General features: G+C 39.7%; 2 protein-coding genes across 4 annotated transcripts; one reads left to right on the top strand and one right to left on the bottom strand.

Moving 5' to 3' along the window:
- Positions 1–1,581: 1,581 nt before the first annotated feature.
- LOC124342158 lies at positions 1,582–2,028 on the top strand. The gene has a single exon (XM_046795125.1). The coding sequence runs from the start codon at positions 1,582–1,584 to the stop codon at positions 2,026–2,028; it is 447 nt and encodes a 148-aa protein (XP_046651081.1).
- Positions 2,029–22,186: 20,158 nt separating this feature from the next.
- On the bottom strand, positions 22,187–24,434 carry LOC124344543 (nucleoprotein TPR-like). Of its 3 annotated transcripts, XM_046798108.1 has the most exons (9): positions 24,178–24,434; positions 23,910–24,104; positions 23,674–23,850; positions 23,489–23,612; positions 23,237–23,428; positions 23,074–23,179; positions 22,890–23,011; positions 22,676–22,824; positions 22,187–22,611 (listed from the first exon to the last, which is right to left on the bottom strand). In XM_046798108.1, exons 1-8 carry the CDS (start codon positions 24,204–24,206, stop codon positions 22,816–22,818), a joined length of 954 nt encoding a protein of 317 aa, XP_046654064.1. In that variant the 5' UTR covers positions 24,207–24,434; the 3' UTR covers positions 22,187–22,611; positions 22,676–22,815. The 3 variants fall into 3 exon arrangements, with proteins under 3 accessions (XP_046654064.1, XP_046654062.1, XP_046654063.1); XM_046798106.1 differs by having other exon boundaries at positions 22,676–23,011; XM_046798107.1 differs by having other exon boundaries at positions 22,676–23,011; positions 23,910–24,092.
- Positions 24,435–24,440: the final 6 nt, after the last annotated feature.

The raw sequence follows: 24,440 nt of genomic DNA, 5'->3' as shown, positions 1-24,440 counted from the left end.
AACCATCTTTAATGCTTGGATAAAACACGCGTACAACTGTCACGTCGCATGGCGATTGAACAACCCAATTTGAGGAACTAGTAAAACTGGAATTGATCAACGAAGAAGGAGAGAAGGTGCGGCGACAAATGAGAGTCATCACGACAGGAGGAGAATTGCGAAAAGCAAAGTTTATATTTTACAAAGAAGACATCAACACAAACTCTAAAAAGCCAGGTGGCATTCATTCATCATGCCATGTGAATATGGAAAGGTCTCTACCGACCGACTTCAATTGCAGCTCTTCTCTGTCTGAAGAATTGGAGGGACTCTTCGACACATGAGTGAAGTCATTTTAATCGCCGATGGCCGATGGCCATGAACCTAAGGCACACAAAAGCATTCTAAATGCCAGCAGTGAGGCATTTGCTATAGTTTTCGCAAGAAAGAGAGTTTCTCGGCAGTTCTGCGTCATCTGTTACACTAATTATACACTGGACGAGTTACCGCCAACACAATAGAAGCAATGGGTAAAGAATTGCTGATAAATACGGTTTAAAGCGGCTAAAAACCAAGTGCGAGAATTATATGCTGCATTACATGTCGTTTTGCCGAACAAATTTGATGTTGGATGGAATAAAATTCAGCAAAATCAAATTGTAAAGGAAATTTTTATAATATAAATCTTTAAATTTTTCCCCCATTAACAATCAGTTGTTCTATTTCAGTCCTCTAAATAACTTCCTCTACAGAACACCACGGAGGATAAGACGAAGGAGAGAAATTTTCTCACAAGCCCCTGCAGAAGGATTTGGGCCCACTCGTGAACCCCCTACTAAAAGATGCCAGATTGAGGGAATTTTACAAGAAGACCAGGAGCGCCAGTTTTGAAGAAACTGCACCTTGTCACCTTGTCACCAAAGATTTGAAAAATGTTGCTTCCATGACAGTAACCATAACCATGACAGTCCATAACAGTCGTGTCGTCTGCTCCACGTGACTAATTGTTGTGACACGCCCTATATTGATGTAATGAAACAAGCAGAAGACAACTGCCAAAGCAGAAAAACTGTCATGATAAGTTGATAATTGACTTCAAAACAGAAGTCTCATGAAAGACTAGGTAATGTTAAAAAAATGAATTTTATTGGCAAGAAACAGAAAATTGCTATTTTTGCGATCGACTTAACAGTTAACGGGAGAATTAAGTGATTTTTAGGGGGCCCTAGTAAAACAAGTTATCTTTTAGATATCTTATAGATATCAATATTTCTATCTGCTGTTTTACATTTCGAAGATATCTACAGTATACCGTTGAGATATATCAAATTATACATCTATTAGATATATTCGATATCTATCTTAGAGATATTTTGTTGTTTTGTTTATAACGTCGCATGTATATTATTTATAATATTTCTTATACACAATTTGTAGCATATACTATTTCATCTTGAATAAAATAAAAACTATTGAAAAATAATCATAAATGTAAGTTGTTGTAAAATTTTATGCATTGAAATTTATTGGTATTTCTTATACACGATCACTCCCTCTCCGTTTGTGAAAAACTTGGGCGTGATTTTCGACTCCCATTTAAACATGGAGCGCCAGGTGAACACTTGCCGAAATGCGTACTATCATCTTCGTCGCATTTCGCGCATTCGAAAATTTCTGGATGCAGCCGCCTGTAACCAGGTTGTTTGTGCCCTCGTCATCCCGCATCTTGACTACGGAAACTCCCTCTTCTATGGCCTTCCGGATTACCTTCTTGACAAACTAAAACTAGTGCAGAATGCAGCTGTCCGTCTGGTAACTCAGACTAAGAAGCGTGAGCAAATTACGTGCAAGCGGAAAAGTCTTCATTGGCTCCCGATTCTTCAGCGTGTGATGTACAAAATTGCTGTCTTGGCCTATCAATGTGTTAATGGTACTGCCCCATCGTATCTGTGTAAACTTGTATCCCCCAGGTCTGTTAATCGTCGCCTCAGGAGTTATAGTGAGATCTCACGTGATTTGGGGGTTCCGGTGAAGCTACCGGGGGCGTAAGGGTCTCGTAGTTTCACTCATGCAACGCCTCAGATTTGGAACAGCCTCCCCATCAATCTAAAAATGTCTCCCTCCATCGAGAACTTCCGAGCCGGCCTGGAGACCCATCTATTTAAACTTGCTTACCCCGACTGATGATTGTAATCCCTGCCTTTGATCAGCGCTTTTGAGCATAATTGATTGGAAAAAGCGCTTTATAAATACAAAATATTATTATTATTGTTGGTGAACAAAGTAATTTATGAAATTAAGGATATAATTATAATACCTTACATTAAAAAAATATATATAAATTGTTTTAATTGGGCACTTCATACCAGGTCAGGTGGTTGAACTTGACTAATATGCAGGCTTGTGAGTATCGCTAGCGCTCCCGATAGCGATATTATCGGCGTTAAACTTAAATATAGCGCTAAAAAACCGCCCTTTAATTCTAAATTAGGCTATCGGAAACACTGGCGTTGATATCACCGCTAGTTTTTGCTATAGCGATAAAATCAGAAAACGTTTCGTCATTTCATTGTAAGAAATGGCCTTAATTTAGATTTTCACTTATCAAATTGCAGAATAAAGGCATGGCGAATTCTGTTTAAAATTTTAAGCCTTATTGTTATTGAAGACTTAGTTACTTTCATTTTGAATTTCTTAAGTTTTGTGATCTAATCGAAAGATTCTAACAAAGTTGGTTTAAATGTTTTTTTAGCCAAGCTTTCATAATTTTTTCAAACAAATTTGTTTTCAATATCGTCTTATGTATCGCTATCGCTATCGGCGGTATTTTCTCGCGATAGTATCGTTAGCGGTATCGGCAATACAGGGTTAACTAAATAGCACTATCGCAACCGGCGATATTGCGGAGAATATCGATTTACAACCCTGCTAATATGCGAAAATATTTTTTAAAGGTACCCTAATATCTTTCATAACAACTCCACTTAAAGAGTTTCAAAGTTAAATCACACCAAAAACTAGAAGAAAAATTTGTATGCGGACGTTAACCTTACACTTTTTTGATATGGTATAAGGGCTTCCTCATTAATCAACAAGGTAACAAACTAATCTATTAAAACTGAATGAACATTTATATAAATATATAGTGGCGTGCTGGTATCGCACTCGATTGCCACTCAAATGGTTCAATTCCCGAGAAATACAAATCTGCGATGTATGGTAAGTCACATCGAATGAGTCTAATATTGCTTGACACGTGCGATTGACAGCACAAATAAACGCTGTATTCACTGTATGCAGTCATTTGTATCAATGCGTGCTGCATTACTCTGCAGATGAACGGCATACCCTTTGGATGGCTTAGCTCTTAGGATCATTGCAAGATCTTTATCTGGTCCTTATTTTACTAGGTATATTCAAGTCAGTTAACTTCGCGTTTTGTGACTTTTGCCTTGACGTTAAATTCTTCTTGTTCTTAAAAATTGAATGAGCTTTACTTGAGTGCGTTTCTTTTGGTATTGGAAGTTTTTTTCATTCCTTGAGGCTTATACACAATGTAACAATTAAAATGTGTAGGCACATCAAAACATGTTTTTTACCTTAATTCTTGGAGGGCATTTAATAAGTCGATTTTGAAGTTACTCGAGAAATATGCACTGGAGAAATTGAAAATGTCAGATCTATATTGAAAACATGGTGGAAATAAAAAACAGTAAAATATACGTTTATAAAATGTTTAAGTAAGTTTAGCTACCTTGTAAATCGGTGAATAACAGAAATAATTGTCGATACGCATTGGACACATAAGCTTTTCAGTGCTTTTACAGTAATTTTTTTTTCATGAAGAAAACTGATAACTGATGTCAGACTTTTCGGTTGGTTCCACGCAACAGGTCGTCGTCTACCCATATAACCCAAATCATTATACCTTTTCCTTTTGATAGGTTTGAAAATAAACACAGGGATTGGCGTTGCTGCGGATTAAACTAGATTGAAGGATAATGTCGTCAAATTTCAAGTTCCAAGCTCTTGATGCTTTTTTAAGCCTAACAGGCTTTTCAGCAATCGGCACACCTTGTTTGGAAGGCGACTGTCGGAAAATCACTCGGGCTACTTAAATCTCCCTGTAAAAACGCCGTTTTTACGTCGAACTGTATGATTTCGATATTGTGCACCGCTGTCGTTGCTAACACCACCCGGATTGATTCATAGCTAAATACTGGCGCGTATGTCTCGTTATAATTGTTATGATCCAGAATTTTAGGTCAGGCTGGATTCTAGGAAAAGGAAAATAAATGAAAAGTCAACGTAAGTCAACGTGGAGTAAACGACGGAGGGTGCTCATCGGGATTAAAGGGGAAAGAAGAAGACAGTGCAGGGCCAGACGTCAAAGAGGTTGGTTGAAGAAAGAGAGCAAAGAAAAAGCTGCGAGACCTGGCTTGTGGACCGTAACTTTTGGGACGTAACATAATCATTACTCCGTTTTTGTGAATTCACTTTCGCCACTAGAAGAGCTTTGAACGGCACAGCTGTCCATTGACGAAGTGTTTTAATTTTAATACCCACTTGCTTTTCACTGTCCGCCTTCCTTATGGAAGATTTTCGAGCACCCAGGTTCCATGTTTTGTGAGCGACTCAACTTCTTCTCTCGCCCATGTTTGCATTCATTTGGGACTCTCCAGAGTTTTAGCATACTTTGGTTCCTTGATTTCTAAGATCGGACTAGAGTTGTCATAACTGACGAAGTTGGAATCCTCAATGAGACGAAGTCTTTTCGTTTCAATTCGTTGAGAGCGGCAGACTGGAGAGAAACCTTAGAAAGGGTCAATGTCAGGATCAATTTCGTCGGATCTTCCATAGTCTCGCCTGCAGGTGGATTTTTGTCGAATTGTTGGTGATCAGGATTCACATGAGTTGAGTACTTGTAGTGTAGTTGAAGTAGTGTACTTGGCGATTAATCAGAGTATGTAATGTGTTATATAGTTCCGGTGGGACGTTCAAGATGACTCGACTAATTTACACTCAATCCATCACCACCTGGAGGTACTGAATCGTCGTTAGCGCAATTAAAGTCACTAAAATCGGTAGAACGGGCTCTACTACTGCTTAGGTCTTGCTCATATTCATGAAAATATACATCTCTTGAAATGTTTATCTTTCTTGATACGGGATCAGAGAGACGAACGAAATTGTTTTTGAGTTTCAGCATAGCCCGCAAAGAAGCAGTTAATTCTTTTTGGATCTCGTTTTAACCGCTCGTCCACTGGAATGGGTACATAAGCGGTGCGAAGATACATTAGGAGATGCGAAACGTTCGATTTTCGATCATACCATCAATAATATGGAGTAAACTCTGTCATTGCTGGGTTCAGGAGAGTCAGGACTCATCGATTCCATAAGAAAAGGCGCATCCAATGGCTTCAACCTATAGCTCGACTCCGAGTAAAGATGACAATAGATGATGCAACTTCCTGGTAGATTCAAGGATGTTGCAATTTGTCCGATATGAAACTAAATTCTGCCTGGGATTCTTAGTAATAACACTTGTTTCGTGGCGTATTCTTTTTTTCTTTTAGCCAAGCTTTGAGTTCAGTGCTCGTATATTCACCGCCATTGTCACTGCGAATAGTAATGATGTGATGACCGGTTTTATTTTCCAATCTGGGGGAGTATTTTTTAAGGTTCTCGATATCTCGATCTTCTGTTTCTTGACGAAACGAAAACCAGTGAAATCATCTCGAAACGAGAAGAAATACGGTGCACCGTTCAGAGAGGGCTTTCTTATTGGGTCAGATACATCTGTGTGCACCAACTCACCTATTTTTGTTGCACGATTTCGTCCACTAGTACCAAAAGGGAGGCGATGGTGTTTACCAAGCAGACAACCTTCACAAAACTGCAGAGCAGAACTGAAGTGATCTTGAGGAAATCAGCTGCGTTTAATTTAAACATTTTCCGGATGAATTCCTTACGTGTCCGAGGCTTTCATGCCATAGCTGTTTTTTTTCAGAAAAAGGACTTGCATGGAGCTCTTCATATTTAAAAGACAGAATTCATACGATATGGATTTTTCTTGATCCTAATTCCTCTGGTGACGATTTTCTCTTCCTTTGTGATGATGATGTCAGCGTTGTAAAAGTTGCCTTTATTTGACGATCAGTGGCCTTTCCAATGGAGAAAAGTTTAATTCCGAGGTCTGGTTCGAAAAGGACACCGTGTATTATGCCGTCATGTCAGTCACCATTAACTTGAGACTGGATTCGAACATCTCCTATACCTAAAACAGATAGGGGAAAGTTGTTTTTGCCGGTTCCTTTGGCGGTTTTAGTGCCTGCGTCAATGCTTGAAAACGTTGTGAACAAAGACCTATCATCGGTAATGTGTTTTGTATAACCTTCGATGTATGCCGAACCGCACCTATATCGTCGGTGGTGGCGATGTGCGGCAGCTAAGAAATGGAACAAAGGCTGTGAAAGGATTGAATCACGGCTGTACTTTGTTGCAATTGGACAGGAACGTGTAAAGTTCCACCTCTGATCATCGGCACATCTAAACAACCATGTTACCGAAATGACTGTTGTCCACTACCATACATTGATCAGAAAAAAAGCATGGATGGACAAGGAACGATACAAGCACTGATGGTTTAATATGTGTTTCTCCTGTGCGTTCGCGTTTTTACGACATAAAAAGTAGCCTTGCTAATGGATTATTGTTCTGGACACGACAAAACCATCGCCGACCCTCTTGGTCAAGTACAGCCCCCTCCTCCCCGGAACTTAGAGACGCCAGTTGGTCTCAGTACTCAAAGGAGAACACACCTATATTTCATCTCTTGTGATCGATGTTATTTCCAGTTGATTTAACGTTAACAGCTAGAGCAAACGCGAGATTTCTGCCGCACCGATTTACTAGCCTTACAAATTTCGTGAATAACTCTCTATCTGTGCGTTTTTTTTTATTATTATTATTATTATTATCGTGGGTTCGCTTCCCTTTGCTTAAACGTTCAACGTAACTCACCCTATTTAGCTATTTTTTTTTCTCTTTCTCTTCTCGTTTCCAGCACCCTTAGTCGGAGTTTATAATAGAGTTAATTTACAGCAAAAGAACGAAAAAAAAAAAATTTTTTGGTTTGAACTACGTATGGATAAAAACAAATTTCTTAATTAAAGGCTTAAATATATATTGCAACTAGTGGATTTGCGTCAAGTAGGCAAAATAATATGAAGGTTGTCCCATTTTTTTTTTGTTTGTTTATTTTCACCCACACGGTAGGTAAGGCTGCGAAAATCATTTGATTGAGGTAAATTTTATAACGCAGCGGGCGGCAGGTGGGGTAGGCCGGCGCCGGTCCACCAAGGCCAGCCGAGTTGCCCCACTCCCAGAGAATTTTTTTTTATTAGCGCGACCAAACCCCCGTTGTTTTGGGACAGACCGTCTAAATGTGCAAGCTTTCCAGTTAAAGAAAACAAAGTAAACAAAAGCATTTTTGTTCTTCTCTGGTGGTCGTTAGGCCTACAAACCCCAGTTTATTAACCCCATTTCATTACATTAGGGTCCCTAGGCGTTACATACTTCGCGTACACTCGCCAAATATCGTTCGTTCACGTTTGTTTTCTTCATTTTTTTTGCACTTTGCAAAGCCGCAAAGTAACTAGTTAGGCCTATCGGGGTAACAAGTTTATCCCTTCTCAGTCAAAATTACTTACGGGCACGAAAAATGCCAGCGTCAACAGGGCAGCCGACTAAAAGGGCGACAACGCGAAAAGCGTTTTAAACTTACTTTTAATATCAAGGCAAACAATCAAAAGCATGCTTTAATTATCGATTCTTCTCTCAAAAAGTGCGAAAGATTTTCTACAATAGGGAATCTGTCGGGCGATTTTACGCGCTAATTTACATGGCCTTTTTATTTCGGCCACTCGATCGTTCCATATTCTTCGTCTATTTTTCATATTTCCCTTTTATTTATTTATGGGTTACCTGCAGCGTCCTGCAGCCGAAAAGTAACGCGGGCCTCGGGCCCTCGTTCACTCCACTAATCCAGATAATGAAGGGATCTCCCCGTCAAATTATAAAAAAAGTATAGATTAATTAAAAAATAAAAAATAAATAAATATGGCCAAATAATCCACCTAAAGCGCACTTGGGTCAGTAGGAAAGCAGCAGCTGCATTTAAAGGCAATTCCGTTATTATTTTTTTTTCCTCTCTCCATTTATCCACAATAACATGTAGACGGCGCATCCAGCTCACCAGCGACGCAAATAGTATTGACTCACCCCCAAGTTTTTTTTCTCTTCCCCCAATCAATTCAACAGAATTAGCTGGGAAAACGTTAAAAAAAAGAACCTAGGGAGAAGAAAAGCCGTCAGCAAATGATAATCGACAGCTAGGCCGGCTACCACGCAGGCCAAGGAGCCGATAGGAGTAGAGTATCGTTCGAAACTTAAAAACCCCAAAACAATTTTGTCTTCTTTCCCCCCCGCACGGTTCTGAAAATATGTATGGCCGTGTTACCATTAGCGTCCTACAAACCAAACAAGTAGCGACAAGCCCCGGGTTTTGTTTCATTCCGTAAATTCAAATAATTAAACAGAAAGTGTGAGAAGATGATGTCTGGGTCCATTCCGCATGTTCCTCCTGTTGAGTGGCAATGCTGGTAAGCGATGCCGCTTTGCTGCTTTAACAGGAAAGCCGTCGGAAAATTATTACTGGACTTAAAATCCGAGTCATCCGTCTGCCCGGAAGATTCCACGTTTACGTACAAGAAATCAAATCTAATTCATAAATATACATTATGATCATTGTTTCATTTTTTTTTAAATTCCGACCAGGGCACTATCCGTGAAGCAAACTCTAGAACAGTTCGTAATAGTCCGCCACCCGATTCGGACGAAACAATTAGCGACAGGACCCAGGTTTTGTTCAGTTAATCCGAATAGTTAGGGAATCCCCCCAGTTACGGTATACTAAAAGAAAAGGTTAATTGCAAATAGCAGAGCGGCCAAATAGTTCGCCTAAAAGCGCACACTGGGTCGGGAGGTGTAGCTGCAATTAAGGGGCAACCCCGTATTTTTTTTTATCATTTTCGCATTCCAAAAAAAAAAAAAAAAAAAAAAAGGTATTGACTTGCTCCCAAGTTTTTTTTTATTAGTCAATCAGTCCAACAGAATCAATTGGAAGGTGCCAATAAAAAATCTAAGAAGAGGAAAAGCCGTCGGCAAAATGTGCATCGACGGCTAGGCCGGCCACCAGGCAAGCCATTACAAGCCCCTACCAGGGCCCAAAGGATGAATCAATAGGTGTGTTTCGTTTGAAACTGGTATTCTCAAAAGTAGTTTTACATAAATTCCCACATACATTGCGACGATTTTTACATGAAAAGAAGTAGGTCTGGGCTTGTCCGTTAAGTTGGACAGAGGAAAAGTAAAAGGAGGACTAAATTTTTTTTTATATATATTCTTTGTCCATCGCAAGATTGTGCAAAATTTCCTTTTTCATTTTGTAAGTCACCCAACGGCTTTCGTAATAGGCTAACTATCTATCATTTTCCGAAAAGGGAAGAATTTTTACATGATTTTAATTCTCTGACTTCTAGGCAGGCCTTAATTTCCGCCACCTGGTTGGTCAGAAGACGCACCGTATTTTTCCCACCAAGGCCACAAAGCTACGGCATTTTTATGTTTACATTTTTTCTTAATTTTCGAAGAAAGACGAGACAGCCTACGGCTGATCGTCGTCGGATAGTGCGCTAGGATATGTTCCGCACTCAGACAAGTGTCATAAAACCCATATTTCCGTCTACTACTTGCACCAAAGAAGCAACCAGTATGAACATAGAAAATGGGGACATAAAAGAAAAAAAAAAGCTGTGTGATAAAGGGATGAATGGGCCGGACTAATCGTACCCTTGCAAATGGTTTTTAAACGAAAGGGCGGTAATACGCTCTATGAGAGAATTGTGATGAAAAAAAAAAAAGAAGAAGAAAGGAAGAAAAAAAATATCCGTGTGGTGACGGAACGAAGATCACGTTTCGTGATTTAAATCAAGAGGTTAGAAATAGAGGATACGGAACAAGCTAGGGAGCGAAAGCAATAGGTTGCAGCTTTATTTTTTCCGCGTTTCCCTACAGTAATGCCGCACGATTGGCGGACAATTTTTGCGAATAAATGGCTCCAGAAAAGTTTGGATTTTAAAATGTTTCGATCGCGCCCTAAATTTCTTTGGCCGAGCTCACAGTAAGATTTAAAGGATTTCAGATACGAAATTCGATGGAAAAATCAAATTCACGCACACGCGAAAAAAAAAGAGAAGTTCAAAATTGTAATAAAGCCATACCAATCACTTTTCCGCTAAGTTCAAAACTAAAAAGCCGATTTTTTTTTTTTTTCTTAAAACCGCGTGTGAGAAAGGGACTTGAACACGAAATCCAAAAATAGTAACAAACAAACCCCGATAGCTCTTTGTTAATTTCGACAAGAAAAGAATGTGTCAGGATTGTAAAAATCGTTAACGGATATGCAGCAATTCTTAGTTTTTTTTTCCGCCTTGACAAAAGCGAGGATAAAAAGCCCACCGTTAACACCATCGGACGAAAAAGAAAGACGGACAGAGAAACGAAAATAAGATAGACGAAACGCTCCGCCTCCTTTTAGTTGAGAATTATGTGGCGGGCCCTCACTAAAAAAAAAGAAAAAAACCCCTTGATTTTGTCGTACTTGGTCTCTAAAAAAAAAAAAAAAAGAAAAATAGTTGATAGGGAAACCTAGGTAACCTTTCCGATTGCTATATTGGAATAAACGCATTCAAACCAGCGGAGGTCTCCACTGAACGACGCGCTTAAAACATTTAGGGCAAGCCTTTTTGTAGGTCCAAAACAGAAAGGGGCAACTTTTCACTACACTAAGAGAAGATCTAATTCTGTCCGCTTTAAAAAATTTCATATTTACGTGGTAGCAGGAGATGTATTGCGTGAAGTAAAATGGGCGAAACGTACGCACTAAAACGAGGCGACGCAGGCAATAAATTGCCTTAACCAAGCACAAAAGTCGCAAGTCATACAACCTTTGCCTCCCAATTTTCGGCAATGAGCTCAGTTCCTTCACGCGTTTCCCCTTTGCAATCGAAAGGTGAAGGAATCTGTGTCGCGGGACCGTTGTACGACGACGTAAATCGAAAACGTCTCTAACTACCACCAAAAATGGTCTATTTTCCACCAACCGCTCCCAAATACTGTACCGATGCTTGGCAAGGACAAACACTCCAATCATTGGAGAATTAAGAAAATGCCGAAAGGCAAATTAGAAACTGAAATTTTCTTTTGACGATGAGTTCCCACTGTCGGCTGACCGCACGACGGGTGCCCACTTTAACAGCGGATTAGCCAAGGCAATCACCGCCGAAGCTAGGGCGCTTTCAAAAGCCACGCGGCGGGGTGTGTCGAGACGACATACAAAAAGAAAAAAAAAATATTGAATTCAGCCTGTGGGATAGCAAAAACATTTCATGTTAACAACTGTACCGGTCTGCTGTTTTTAAATTTGAATTAACGGTAAAAGATGAACGTTCCATGCGAACGTATTATGAGGAAGGAACACCAATCAGTTGCACCATTAACCAGTGTACGAATAGCGACGTTGGTAAATCTTCAACATGCAAAGATTAATGTGAAACGTCAAGCCAAATTTGGGTCCCCAAAAGAGGAAGCCAAATCACGAACGGCGGTTTTTCCAAAAGAAAATAACGGAAAACACTATACAGCACTGTCTGTGGGGCGAGATTTCCCCTCGCAGGGAAAGGATCTAGAATTAAGAAAGAAACGGGAAGGGACCACACACCACCCCCAAATCCATACTTTTGACAAAACAGTGTCGACCAACACAAAGGTCGCTTTAGTTTTCGTATTCGTCGTCTTCGTTTCCCCTACGTTAAAACTCCCGTATTCCTTTCGCTTCGATTAATCTGTCTTTCGCTATTTTTTTTCTTCCTCTCCGTATTCGTTCCCTCCAACACTGCTATTAAACAAGCTCCCATACAATTTAATTTTGCCCGAACAAAAGAATTCCTTGTTCACACCACTATTCAATATCGACGTCCACCATCGCGTTCAGCAATTCCCCCCACAGGACACTTCCTGTCCAATCGTAAGGAGGGGTCCCTTACGGAGACAAGGATGAAGCCGACGTAGCGTAGAGGAGTAAAGAGTACGTGTATATGTCATCGTCGTCAATCGCCACAAGCTTTGTGGCATCGACACCTGCAAACCTACAAAAAGCCCGACACAAACAATAGAAAGATGGTCCAGCACCATCCCAGAAGCAAGGGGCACATTGCCTTTCTCGTCCCTTACACAGGCTAAATAAGACGCACCCGAATGCATTCGGTTATGTTTTTATCTTACTCCCCGTCAATCTTGAATCAAAGCCTCCCGTTGAAACCCCCTTAGCAACCCCAATTTTAAGCGGCGACAAAATATTCGTCCGCAAAGGTGTGGTCAATGTCCCCGACAAAACCACGAATTTTTTTTTTCACGGGCCAGTTTGATCCAATCGTTCCTATGTTTTGTTGTTCGCAACAGTTATCCCCAAAAGTTACTAGACGCCCCTCACACTTTTCCCCTTTGATGATTTTGAATGTTTTCCACCTCGTACTCCATATAAACTTCCCAAATCACTATTTTTTTTTGTTTTCCTTCTTTCCCCCTTCGAAACGATTCCCACTTTCCCTCATATTTCGAAAAAAAAAACGAAACTTAAGACTATATGTTTTTTTTGGGACCCACTCTCAAACCCAATTCCCCACCAGATGTTTTTTTTTAAGACACAAGTCTGACGGCGAAAAGCAATTTTTTTTTTCAGCCCAAAAGACAGTTTATTATCCCCACTCCCTGCGCAGACCCGCTCAACATGTATAGCAATTGCATAAAAGGGACGAAAGATCAAATTAAAGGAAGGGGGGAGGGGGGCCCCGATAATAAAGATGTCGCCCATCCACACAAAGCACGTAGGGGCATCTCCAATAAGACACAGGGCCCGCCGTCTTCGAAAAAATAAAGAAACGTCAAAACGAAAACACTGCAGACGGCGACCATTAGCCAGTCAAGAACAAACCACCAACGAGTGAAATGGCACAACAATCCTCCGTCAGAATGGTAGTGAACGACAGCAACATCATTTCCACCTTCGCAACCAACCTGGCGATAACCCTCATCCGCCGTTCAACGGTGGAAACACTGGAGTGCCCAACCCGCCCAGTGTACGGGCCGGACACGTCATTTAAAGACCCGGCAACGTCAAGAGTCTACCAAATCGAGAGTGAAGCCAGTTTAACACTGGAGTACGCGGGACAACAAAAAATCATCACCGCGTACGTCGTCCAAAGTGACGAAATCGGCGCCCCATTAGTGCTGGGAATGGATTCCATCCTAACACTACAGGGCAGGCTCGCCAACCGTGACGGAAACGAGGAGATGATCCCGCACTACCCCATCCCCGGGGAAGAGGAACTAACCACACCCCGTCCCATATACGCCACAGGACTAACGGTGTCCATGGCATCAATCACCTGGCAGCGACAATCAAAATACAATATGGAACCCGGTCAAGACGGGGAGTACCACCTCGACCCGATCACAAAAACCAGGTTCCCCATATTAGGAAGAATAAACCTCCAACTAAGATCAAGCGGTGAACATTTCTGCGTGTTGATTACAAGAATCAACACACAGTTCATGCTAGGCCTCGACTACTTACAAATATTGGAATTCAGACTCGAATTCCCCGGCGCCACCATCCGGTGGCCACGGACCCTTGCGGTCCGCCCAGTACGTCGCCGCGCGGTCGCAGCAAACGGCCCAACATGTCCTAGATGCCGTCAAGCGGGCCACCTGCGCTCACAGTGCACGGGCAAACCACGCCCGGCGGAAAGGAGCCAGAGAGCCAGGGCTATTGACCCACGGCAACAACAATAACTCCCACTCTAATGCCGCTCTAATTCTTTTTAACATGTTAACCGTTTTTTTTTTAAATATCGTCTGCTAATATTTTTTTTTAAAACCCCTTATCGATCCCATTACATCTTTTCCCATATTTTTTTTCTCTTCGTACACATTCATTTTGCAGCCACAACCAATCTCTACCTTTACCATATTTCCCCTTAACACTTCTACATGCCTAGCTACAGACACATCCCATTACATTTTTTTTCCACCCTGCGACTTTCATAGACTTCCGCCTTCCACCCCAGTTTCCCATAACCATTTGTTGCCATATATGACTCATGAAATTTCAGTTCCCCGTTCACCTTCCCCCCTATTGATTTTACACATATAGTATACCATCTATTTCACCATTTTTCTCAACATGCTAATTTCCCCAACTATATTTCCTAGAGTACTTTCCTCCAAACATACCCGCCCCAGGTATCACCGTCAATAACGTTTTCTCAAGTCCGCCTTCCTCCCCAGTTTCCCCCTGCAGCCATTACATGTTTTTTTTCTCTTCTCGTTTTCCCACCTTGATTCTTTTTCCGTTCAAAAACCATTCCCCTATTTTGTTCTATTTTCTCTGGTTTTTCTCTTCCATTTACATGTTCACCAACCCCCTATTTCCCACCCGTGCGTATTATTTTCTTACTCCTCAGTTCCCAATTTTTGTCCCTATATTCCGTTTTTTTTTAAATTTTTTCACATGGATATCAAGGCAACTGGTATAAATCTCTTCAAATATATCCTTTGTTTTTTTTCCACAACCCCCAGTTCCCCATTGTATTTGTGTACCTTGCTGATTGTTTTTTTTGCCGACTCCGAGAGTCGTCTCTAAAGGAGACGGCTCTGTAATGCCCCGGCGGCAGCCCCGCCCTCTTCAAGATGGCCGCCGCCACTGACGTCACGCCCTGACGCCACACCCGACGTCACGACCGGCACCACTGACGTCACCCCAACAGCGTCATCCCTGACGTCACGCGGGAACTGCAAGACAGCTCATCCTCCCGAGCCATCTCGGGATAGTGCGGACAGCCATTCCAGGTTGGCGCGGACAGTCGGAACGACTTGCCGTGGCAAGCCGTCCCCGGTCGATGCAGCAAGTCATTCCCGGTCTGCAGGTGCTGATCGGGCGCTTCTCCCCATATATAAACCCTCTGTATGCATCCCTCTCTCTCTCTTGCTGTACTCCCCCTGTCAATAGGACACGCAATACAAGCGCTTCACCTTTGGCTATTCGTCTCCGTGTACTCTCCATCTTCTCCGTAAGCACCCCAGCCGGGCCTTACATCGACATTGAATGTAGTCGCACGGATTCAAAACGAATACGGACCCACAACAAAGACCTTTCTAACCCGCTTTTTGATTTTTCAAAAAAAAGGAATAAACGGATTTAAATCCTAATCTTTTCCAAATTAAGTAATCAACGTGCAATACGCAGATATAAATAATAGTTATTCGGTTTTTTTCTTTATTTCTTTTTATTCATCGAATAATTAATTAAATTTTTATAATTTTAGCATTGAATTCTTAAAATCTGGCACTCCAGCTTCTTTGTGATAAAAACTGCGTAGAGACTAGAGACGCCATTTGAGTTTTTTTCATTTACGTATTCACATCAAACATTGTGTTCCTGAAATAAATATTTTTGCTGAAATTTGAACTGAAATTGAACCTGAAATTTGAATCCCGAAATTTTTGCCTGACATGCCTGGAGAAATGGGCCCGCGTGGATTCACAGGACAAAGAGGCTTCCCAGGTCTACCTGGAATCCCTGGAAGTGAAGGTAAAACCGGAACTAAAGGATACTACCAGCTGATCTGGAGGCCATGGAGCTCCAGTTAAAACGGGAACCAATACCCGAATGGGTCCACTTAACAAAACACTGGCTTCTTTTTCCGGTCATGCCAATAACGAAATCAAGCCAACGTCAACGGGAAATGTCCCCCAACTATGTCCAAGGAAACAATTAGGGATGAAAGGCGTCTGTCGTACCCGATTAAATGTTCCAAAACTTCCCAACATAAAGCCATAACAAGATTTTTTTTTCATTGGTCTCTTCCCTTTTTTTGTTTTTATTTTTATTTACTTATTTTTGGAAGATGAAGGAACATTCTATCCCACTGCTTTCTCTTTATTTCCTTCATCTCATCTCATCCGTTACACTCTCGTCCTCTTACAAATATCTTGGACGATTGAAGATGATACCTGAAGTTACGTGGATGAATTGGATTTACTAGTTTGTGGCTCAAACTTGAACTTAAGAATGGTGCCAAAGACTTGTAAATCATGTATCTCCCAAGATCATTATTAACAAAGAACCTTAACACAATTAAAGAAAGCTGTTTAAATTTCCCTTCTGTTACAGACGGTCAACCGGCATAATTCTTATTAGTTGCATCAATAAGCAATTGCTGACATGGAGTATGCAAACTGAATTTCATTAAAATCCAATTGGTAAATTAAATCCCCCCCCCTCCCCTAAAAAAACTCAGAGAGCGATATACAGAAACGTGTAAACACTAGACTTAAGAAACGTCCTCTGCCAAGCTTAACCAGAGATGCAGTGGGCATCGTTGCCAAATCAAAACATCTACTGGAAAAGATAAGATCTCTAGGAATCTTCGGGGTCTATTTATTCTGCCGTTTTATCTGGCAACGCAGCTTGGTGAAGCAGAAGCAATAAGTGAACAAAAAGGACATTAAGTAATAATAAAGGAGTAAATACTGTTTCTAAGGTCTTGCTTCCTGCTTTATTATTGATTATTACTAGGGGGTATATGAAAGCATTATATGCAAATTAAGAAACAGATTTGTATACATGATTTTGGAGATAAAAGAAAATATTTTGAGCTCCTGTCCAAACTGGGAACGGCGTCTCCTCTACTAGGACGTCTTTGGCTAAGGTTGGGATTATGTTGTCTAAATAAGAGCACTTCATAAAAACTATTGGGGTTACTAAAAACAAAATTTCCCTCAAAATTTGATTTTCGTGTCTCAGATTAGATTGCTATCCATTACGCTAACAATAACACTCAAAATTGTAAAGATAAAACATTAAAAAGAAAAAAAAGGGACATTTTAGTGGGGTGAGTGTTACATCATTGAATACTTATAGCAGTCAATGTTAACACTGCATAAAATCCCTCTTGGCTTGGCACTATTTTTATGTATGTCAAATTTAGGATTAATAAAATTAAGATAGGATTAATTTAATTACAAATAATTAAATCCTGTGATGGAGGAAGTATCTATAGACAAAATATTCTGCAACAATAACAAATCAAACAAAAAAAATGCTTTTTTCTTTTGGTTGAATCTCTTTCTTTAACGACGATTTTTTTCAAATAAACTTTATTTTGTTTTAATTAATATCTGTTGACATACGGGCTAAGAAGTTCAATCAAAGTATATAAGGATTGGTGGTTCAATTTCAATTTTATAACTTCGGCACTGGTCCAACGGTACCCATATATCAGAACAAGTTTGATGCTCAGAAAGTGACAGGGAGGAAATGTTAGTTTCCTCTGTCGTTTGTTTGTGACAATCACGTGGGATTTGAAGGGACGTGGTCGCATTTCCAGCATTCTCCATACCTCCATACCGTCCTATTTTTAAATACAAAGTTAATACGGAACCAAATAGAAAATAAACGGAAAGAAGCTAAAAAATATACTGGTATTATCTCTAAATAAAATGCAGTCAAGTTGAGGTGCACACCCAGAGTCTTTCCATTCTACAGTAAGGGAACTGGTATTTTATGCAATGCTTAACAACGTTTCCCTGCTGTCTATCGAGTTATTGTTCTACAGGTGAAAACAAAATTTCTTATTACTACTTAACTGCAGGTGGGACAACGATCTCGGTATCCATGGTTTGCCTTTGAGCGATTGATAATATGGGGAAACTTTGATTGTGTACACGCGGCATTGAATGAGCACATCTTTCAGTTTGAAATGGCAAGTGTATTCCACACCAGTGATTTCTGGCACGGCCGGTGAGTGTAGCTCTATAGAAATTGAAGCATTTGCCTGGGCCAGGGCCTGTGCCTGTGACAAAACGTCACAACAACCCAAACGAATGAGCCAGATATATAATTAAAATATTTAATTAACAGACGTGGTGGCCGAATGGTTAACAGTGTATACGTCGGTATTAGTGGTAGTATCCATCACATTGAATCTCTATTTTTCTGTTGATCCCGCCCTTATTATTTTGGTAAAAAAAGAAGAGCATGGTGGGTGTTAACTGTTAGTAGACCAAAGATTTATGTTTTCGTGTGCTAAACATCACAAGTATCATACAAGGAACTCCATCCTAATCTCGGTTATCAAAGTTAAACCACTCCACAACTAATCGCCACTTGATTTTGAAAGACGCCGACCCTACCAGACCTGATCAAAACGAATGTGCCCCCACTTCATGTGACGGCTAAATAGGCAATGATGACTGTACCGAGCTCCGGCTGAGTAGTAACAGTAATAATAATAATAAAAGTATCTGACATCCATAATCACAGCGTTACATTTGTAGACATTTTACAAATTTTTTTGATTCAGCAAATAAAGTTTAAAATGTGATTTCAGCAACATCTTATTTCACCTCGATCTTAATTGTACAACAATCAAAGTGGTCTTACCTTCCATCGAAGCTCTATCTCTCCTAGGTCATCAAAATCCGTTGCGGTTTTTTTTTGTAACCGACGCTCCTAGCTACTTCAGTCTTGAGCGGTAAAGTCTATTGGAAATTATAAAACAGTCGTTCAATCAAAACATTCTGTACAACTCTGATCATCGGTAACGTAATAAAAATTTTTTTAGAAAGAATTTAAGTAGCTGGACTACTCCACTAGTATAGTACACTGGATCGCTGTTGCTATTATTTTCCCACTTTACAGTTAGTTAAACAATAGCACAAAACGATACACATGCTAGTTGTCTGAAACTAAAGCGCCCAATACATAGCAAATTCAGAAACAGATGCCACACGGCCACACCAAAATCTTTCAATAGAATTACTGAGAACAGTAAACGTATCTGAATCGAGAACAAACTGAAACTACCCTCATATCTTTTTCTAGAATCAATCTTCGGGGCTGTTTGGAACACATATGCCAGGTAACAGCCAACAGAATGCCGTGAGAAAATATGTGGTGAATTGGAAAAAACTTCAACGGATTGCATTCTTGATTACTTCAGTTGCCAAAAAAATTGACTAAATTTCCCGAAACCTTCCCTAAACTAGTAAAATTTATTACCGATGGAAATTCGCAAGGTTACTAATCGGATGTGAAGACGCTTTCCAGTTTCCATTCGACATTTTACAGACCAACATGGGATGAGTCACTAATTTACCAGCTCAAGATAAACTAAAGGCACTTACCTATTGCAGAAAATTAGTTCTGTCTTTCACTGTACCAACAATTATAACGCAGACGCATTTTGAATAAGGAAGAAGAAGTTGTGGATAGAAATTTCTTGCCTTTTAATTCACCTCAGACTGGCTGAAAAGATGGGACTTCTTTACATCATTCATCTAACAGCGAATGCGTTACAAATCTTACAACTCTAGAGCCACCATATTTCCGTCTTCCCGTTCTTAATCCTGTGAATAAAAATCAGTTTTTAGTTTTCTCAATATTCCTCATGATTTTTTTTTTAAATAATTCTAATTTACGTCAACAGTGCCGAAAAGTAAAGACAAAGTTTTTGTTAAGTTTGGTGCTGGTCTGACCATTGAGCAGAACCACTGCGACAGAAAAATTTCCCACGCTGGTGATGAAGAGTGGTCGGTGGGTGATCGGTGATAACCAGTGATCGGTTGGGCCAACGCCATAGTTCTGGGTTAACGTTGCGATGGGTTGGAAAAACTATGGTATTGGGCAATTTATAAATAGAGTAAAAAAGATCATGTATTATATCCCATTTATGCAAAATATTTTTAAGGATACAGTACTTTTCCACGTATTAGATGATATTTATGCAAAATATATTTAAGGATACAGTACTTTTCAACGGACATGTTTTTTGAAAAATGTCCTTTCAGTTTCTTTTCTTTGAGGTTGTGTTACTTCTTCGCCACTAGCAATAGCTACATACGGCTTCCACATTCTCGTAAGTCAACTTCGTTTCTTCTTATGCCGCCAGCTCTTCGCAATCAACATCGACAGAATGACTTGGCTGATCGAGAGTGGTGTGGAAATGCTGCCCATTGCTCTTTTGACGATAGGACGTGGAATACACCATTGAGCTTTTCTTCCCACAATGCTAGATTGAAATTAAATAATGCCGTGACACATTTCTTTCCCTTTAAAAAGCTTTGTCGTTCTCAACTTCCTAGTTAGATACGGAGGTTAACAGTGGTAAGCATTACTTAACAGTTTCAAGCTACTGTTAGAAAATGGTAAAAGAGGAAATTAATAGAGGGAGATAAAGAGAGAGTTGTAGAAGAAGAAAGGAAAAGAGTAATGGTAAAGGTGTATGCCATCAAGATCCATAGTAACATATTATAAAAGATTCCCCATCTTCTTCTCCAGGAAGAAGATTCAACATGTAACACTAACGGCCAGCATTGCGATTTTCCTCTTGAAAGATGCGGGGGTAGGTAGTCTCCGGTTCCGCGCAATAGGATGGGCAGTTCTCTCGGCTTAACTTGGAACCACTAATATTGAGCTCTTTTTCACGCTTCAAACACTTTGAAATCTGGAATAATATTTTTTAAAATTCATTTAGTTCGTTATACTAAACAGAAATATTTTTTTGATTACAATGTGACGCCCAAACAATCCTTGGCTGTGTAAAACTGTAAACGGTAAAGTTTTTCATGATTGTTTTTGCGTAAAACAGCTTTTTCCTTAACCCATCACAGTTTATTGGCCCCTTCTTTTGAAATCAGGCATTTTGGAAACAGTTGACAATAAAACTGGAAAATAACTGTGCACTTCTAGCAGAAAAACAGAAAAGCTACTGCAAAAAAATGGTTCGGTTCCAATAAAAAGAATAATTGGAAGCAATAAGTCCATCAGCTGATTTTCTCGAGTTCTTATAAGCAGAATTTCTTTTGTGTCCCTATTTCATCGTTGTCTTACGCTGTTTGTGTTCCCTCAGGGTAAAGGGAAGTTGAATTATTCAGCATGATCAAAACAAAACTGAAATTCCAATGTTCAAATTCCGGCTGCTCTAATAAATGTAAAACGTCAAATCTAATTCTGATTCTGATTTTCCGTTTTCGATGGAAACTGTTTGTGTGCTTCAGTCAAATTAAACAAATATACGTCATTATTAAGAGATATTTCCATCACCTCCTGGCAAAGCCGTCAAAATATCTGCATTGCTAATGGGAGACTGCTAAGCAAATACCAAATGTTTCCTTTAAGGCTTCGTTCTATTCACCAGTAAATTTCAAACTCGATTTCTGTGCCTTCCAATGGTTCGCCGTTCATAAATGGGTCCTCACCTATGTATTGCTAGAAACTAATATCCCATGTTAACAAAGGAAGTATTTAAAATAATTACTAAAGAAATGTTAACTGTCAAAACGCTCACCTGAATCTTCTTCGTTCCAATGCGGATCTTCTCCGTAAGGATGTGAACCCCTCTCATTAACATGCAAATAGGGGACATTGATGAGGTTCCACTCATTTAAAAATTTGTCTACTGAATAATTGGGAGAAATACCATATGAAGGCAAAACAAATCCAGTTCGGAAACACTACCGAGGATACCTTGTCTCTCCAGTTTCCTATTAACAGACATATTGTTAGTAACTATAATTAATATTATGTAAAAAACGATACGACAATTACATGAAAAGTTCATACAACAATGAGATGGAGGCATTCTATGCGTCTTGCTAAAGACGCTCAGTTATCTGGTTATGTACCAATGTCCCTGTTATAACCCGAGGAGAATTTTCGCATGACGACATGCATTTATAATGTATTGTAAATGGAAGAAAAAAATGTAACATGCATTGTGCAACATACACCAAAAGTGAACCCTTTTTCCGTTTTGGAAAGCGTTTAACACGTATTCTACGTGCATGCACAGAACTGTTTTATTTTCATTTTTAAATGTGTTTTTAATACATTCATAATGCATGCTGAAAACGAACTTTTATTTGGCCTACAGATATGAAATTCCGCATATTTATGAATCGGATGTAGTTCTATTGGATTCAGAAATTTCGGCAAAAAAGACAAAAAGAAACAGATTTTGTCAACTTTATTTTATTTATTTCATCAACGTTACTTATAACATGCGACGTATAACATATAACTTATAACATTTAAACTCTCCACCGGTATAGTCGGAACATCGCAGCCTTCAGTCTCTTTATCAAAGCCGTCGATAGGCACATCTTGCAAACGGTCCGTGTCAGCGAATTCCAGCGGAACGGGCAACGCCAGGGCTGAATAATCAAATTCGAAAGACGTCCGCGTCTCGGAAGCATCCGGAAAGGGCGATATGGCATTCAGCATATGGCATTCGGATGAGTCTTCTCCGCCAATGGCGCGTGAAGTTGCAGCAACGCCATTGCAAACTTATTTATTTTTTTTTCATGCCGATGGATCGGAAAGAGAAAATTTCGATTTCCGTAAAATGTTGGCCAGACAAACTTTCAGCTCAATCATGGCGTATTTTTGCGCTAACAAATTCAGAAAAATTATTTTTAATTGAGTCTAAATAAAAAGCTTCTGAATTAAATTCACCGATGCAAGTGCGGACGCCACCGCTAAATGGAATAAAAGCGTACAGATGTCGTCGACGCTGTTCTCCGGCAGGAATCGATCCGGTTTGAAAGATTCCGGATCAGGGAAAAATTCCGGATTGTGATGGGCGGCGTAAATATTCATGCAAACTGTTACACCTTTAATTAAAATTTGCGTTGGCATGAAGAAGGCCTTGGCTACGTCGCTCGCTTACCAATGCATTTCTTTCAACTGTAAGGCTTTTTTCAAGATCTTGAAGTAGTTGCTTTTCTTCTTGAAGCATCGAAACTTTTATCTCTGCGCTTGCAAGCAGTTGCTGAGCATTCATCGCTTCGTCTATGAAACAGGAATAATAATTTCAAAGTTATAATTTTAAGTGAAAGATGTAATGAAAATACCTCGTAAAACTGCAATGCTTTGCTCGTGTTTAGCAATTGTGCAGGCATAAATCTTATTCTTATCTTCTAAAGCGTTAAGTTGTTTCTTGCAAGACTCCAAGTTGCCCTTAAGAGCACATTTTAATACAATTTTACTAATTAAAACTTATTTTATTGCGATTACCTGCAATGGTTTTTCCTTTGAATCGGCATATTCATTGTGGGTGCTTAAACGCACGTTCTGGGCTCTTAATTCAGCTAACTGTCCTTGAAGTGCTTGAATTTGACTGTCTAAAGCAGCCTCCTTTTCTTTCTTTTCTTTGAGGATACTATCTTCGCGTTGTCGAGCTATGGTTGGCGCTCGATCCTCGTGTTCCTGTTGAAAGAAATAAAAGAATTAATTTTCAAACACACAGAAAAAATTGTATTTCTTTACCTGAAGAATTTGATCTATGTAGTTATTCAATTTCTTATTCTCTTCCTCTTCAAATAGCATTTGCTCAGAAATAGACACATATTGACTATAAATCTGAGTTAGGGTCATTCCTGATTTTAACAACCTATTAAATGAAATCATTATATTAATTTACATTAAAAAAAATGGGAAACACATTCGATTACCGAGAAGCCGCAGGTGACATGGCTTCAATGTTTTCTTCTAGTTCTTCGAGTTCTAGCACTCTTGAAGTCTTCTCACGTCGTATGGTCATAATCTCTCTTGTTCTTGTTTCAAGTTCATCTTGCAGAAGCCTCTGTTGTCGAACAAAAAGTTCCCGTTCTTGGTCCAGCCTTCTCTCTCTATACAAATTTTCAATTTTGATTTACCTTAATACAAGCTGTTAAAAATGTGAGCTTACTTGTATTCCAAAGTGAGTTGTTGGCTGTTAAGCTCTTCAGTTTTAATAAGGGCTTCAGATTTTTCTTTATTAGCATGAACAGGTTGATCAGTTAAAGCCTTGAGCTGCGAGGAGGCAAGATTCCCATCTGTCAGATCTTGAATTAGACTCCTCTCTTCGTGCCCAATCTTGTAGTTGCTGAAGCTGTGAATCCAACTTTTTAGTTGGATGTTTTTTAAAAACATATTAAAGTAGGCTAAAAGTTACACAAATTCTTTTTCAAATTTACCAGCAACAGTTTGAAATGCCGTAAAACATTTTGCTGTCAACTTAACTAGCAACAGGTTAAGATCGTAGGCGAAAATATTTTCTGCACTGTTAGTCCATTATACAAACACTAGTTCCAGGGAAAACTGAATTAGATAAAAGGCTAGAATGAATTCATTCTTCACAACTTTGTCAACTTAAATTGTTTAGTAGGGGTCTGCTTTCTGCTCCCGTAAATCAAAATATTAGAATTTTGTCACTTTGACATTTTACAAAACATGGCGG

This window comes from Daphnia pulicaria, chromosome 6 (genome assembly GCF_021234035.1).
Source record: "Daphnia pulicaria isolate SC F1-1A chromosome 6, SC_F0-13Bv2, whole genome shotgun sequence".
Classification (NCBI taxonomy): Eukaryota; Metazoa; Arthropoda; class Branchiopoda; order Diplostraca; family Daphniidae; genus Daphnia; species Daphnia pulicaria.
This window is presented reverse-complemented; position numbering and strand designations above follow the sequence as displayed.

Excerpts from the sequence above, each read along its gene's own strand:
- LOC124344543 (XM_046798106.1), bottom strand. The coding sequence starts at position 24,206 with ATGTTTTACGGCATTTCAAACTGTTGCTG. Across the intron at positions 23,613-23,673 it reads ATGTCACCTGCGGCTTCTCG|GTTGTTAAAATCAGGAATGA; the intron begins GTAATCGAATGT and ends TTCATTTAATAG. Across the intron at positions 23,180-23,236 it reads CAAAGGAAAAACCATTGCAG|GGCAACTTGGAGTCTTGCAA; the intron begins GTAATCGCAATA and ends TGTGCTCTTAAG.
- LOC124342158 (XM_046795125.1), top strand. The coding sequence starts at position 1,582 with ATGGAGCGCCAGGTGAACACTTGCCGAAATGCGTACTATCATCTTCGT.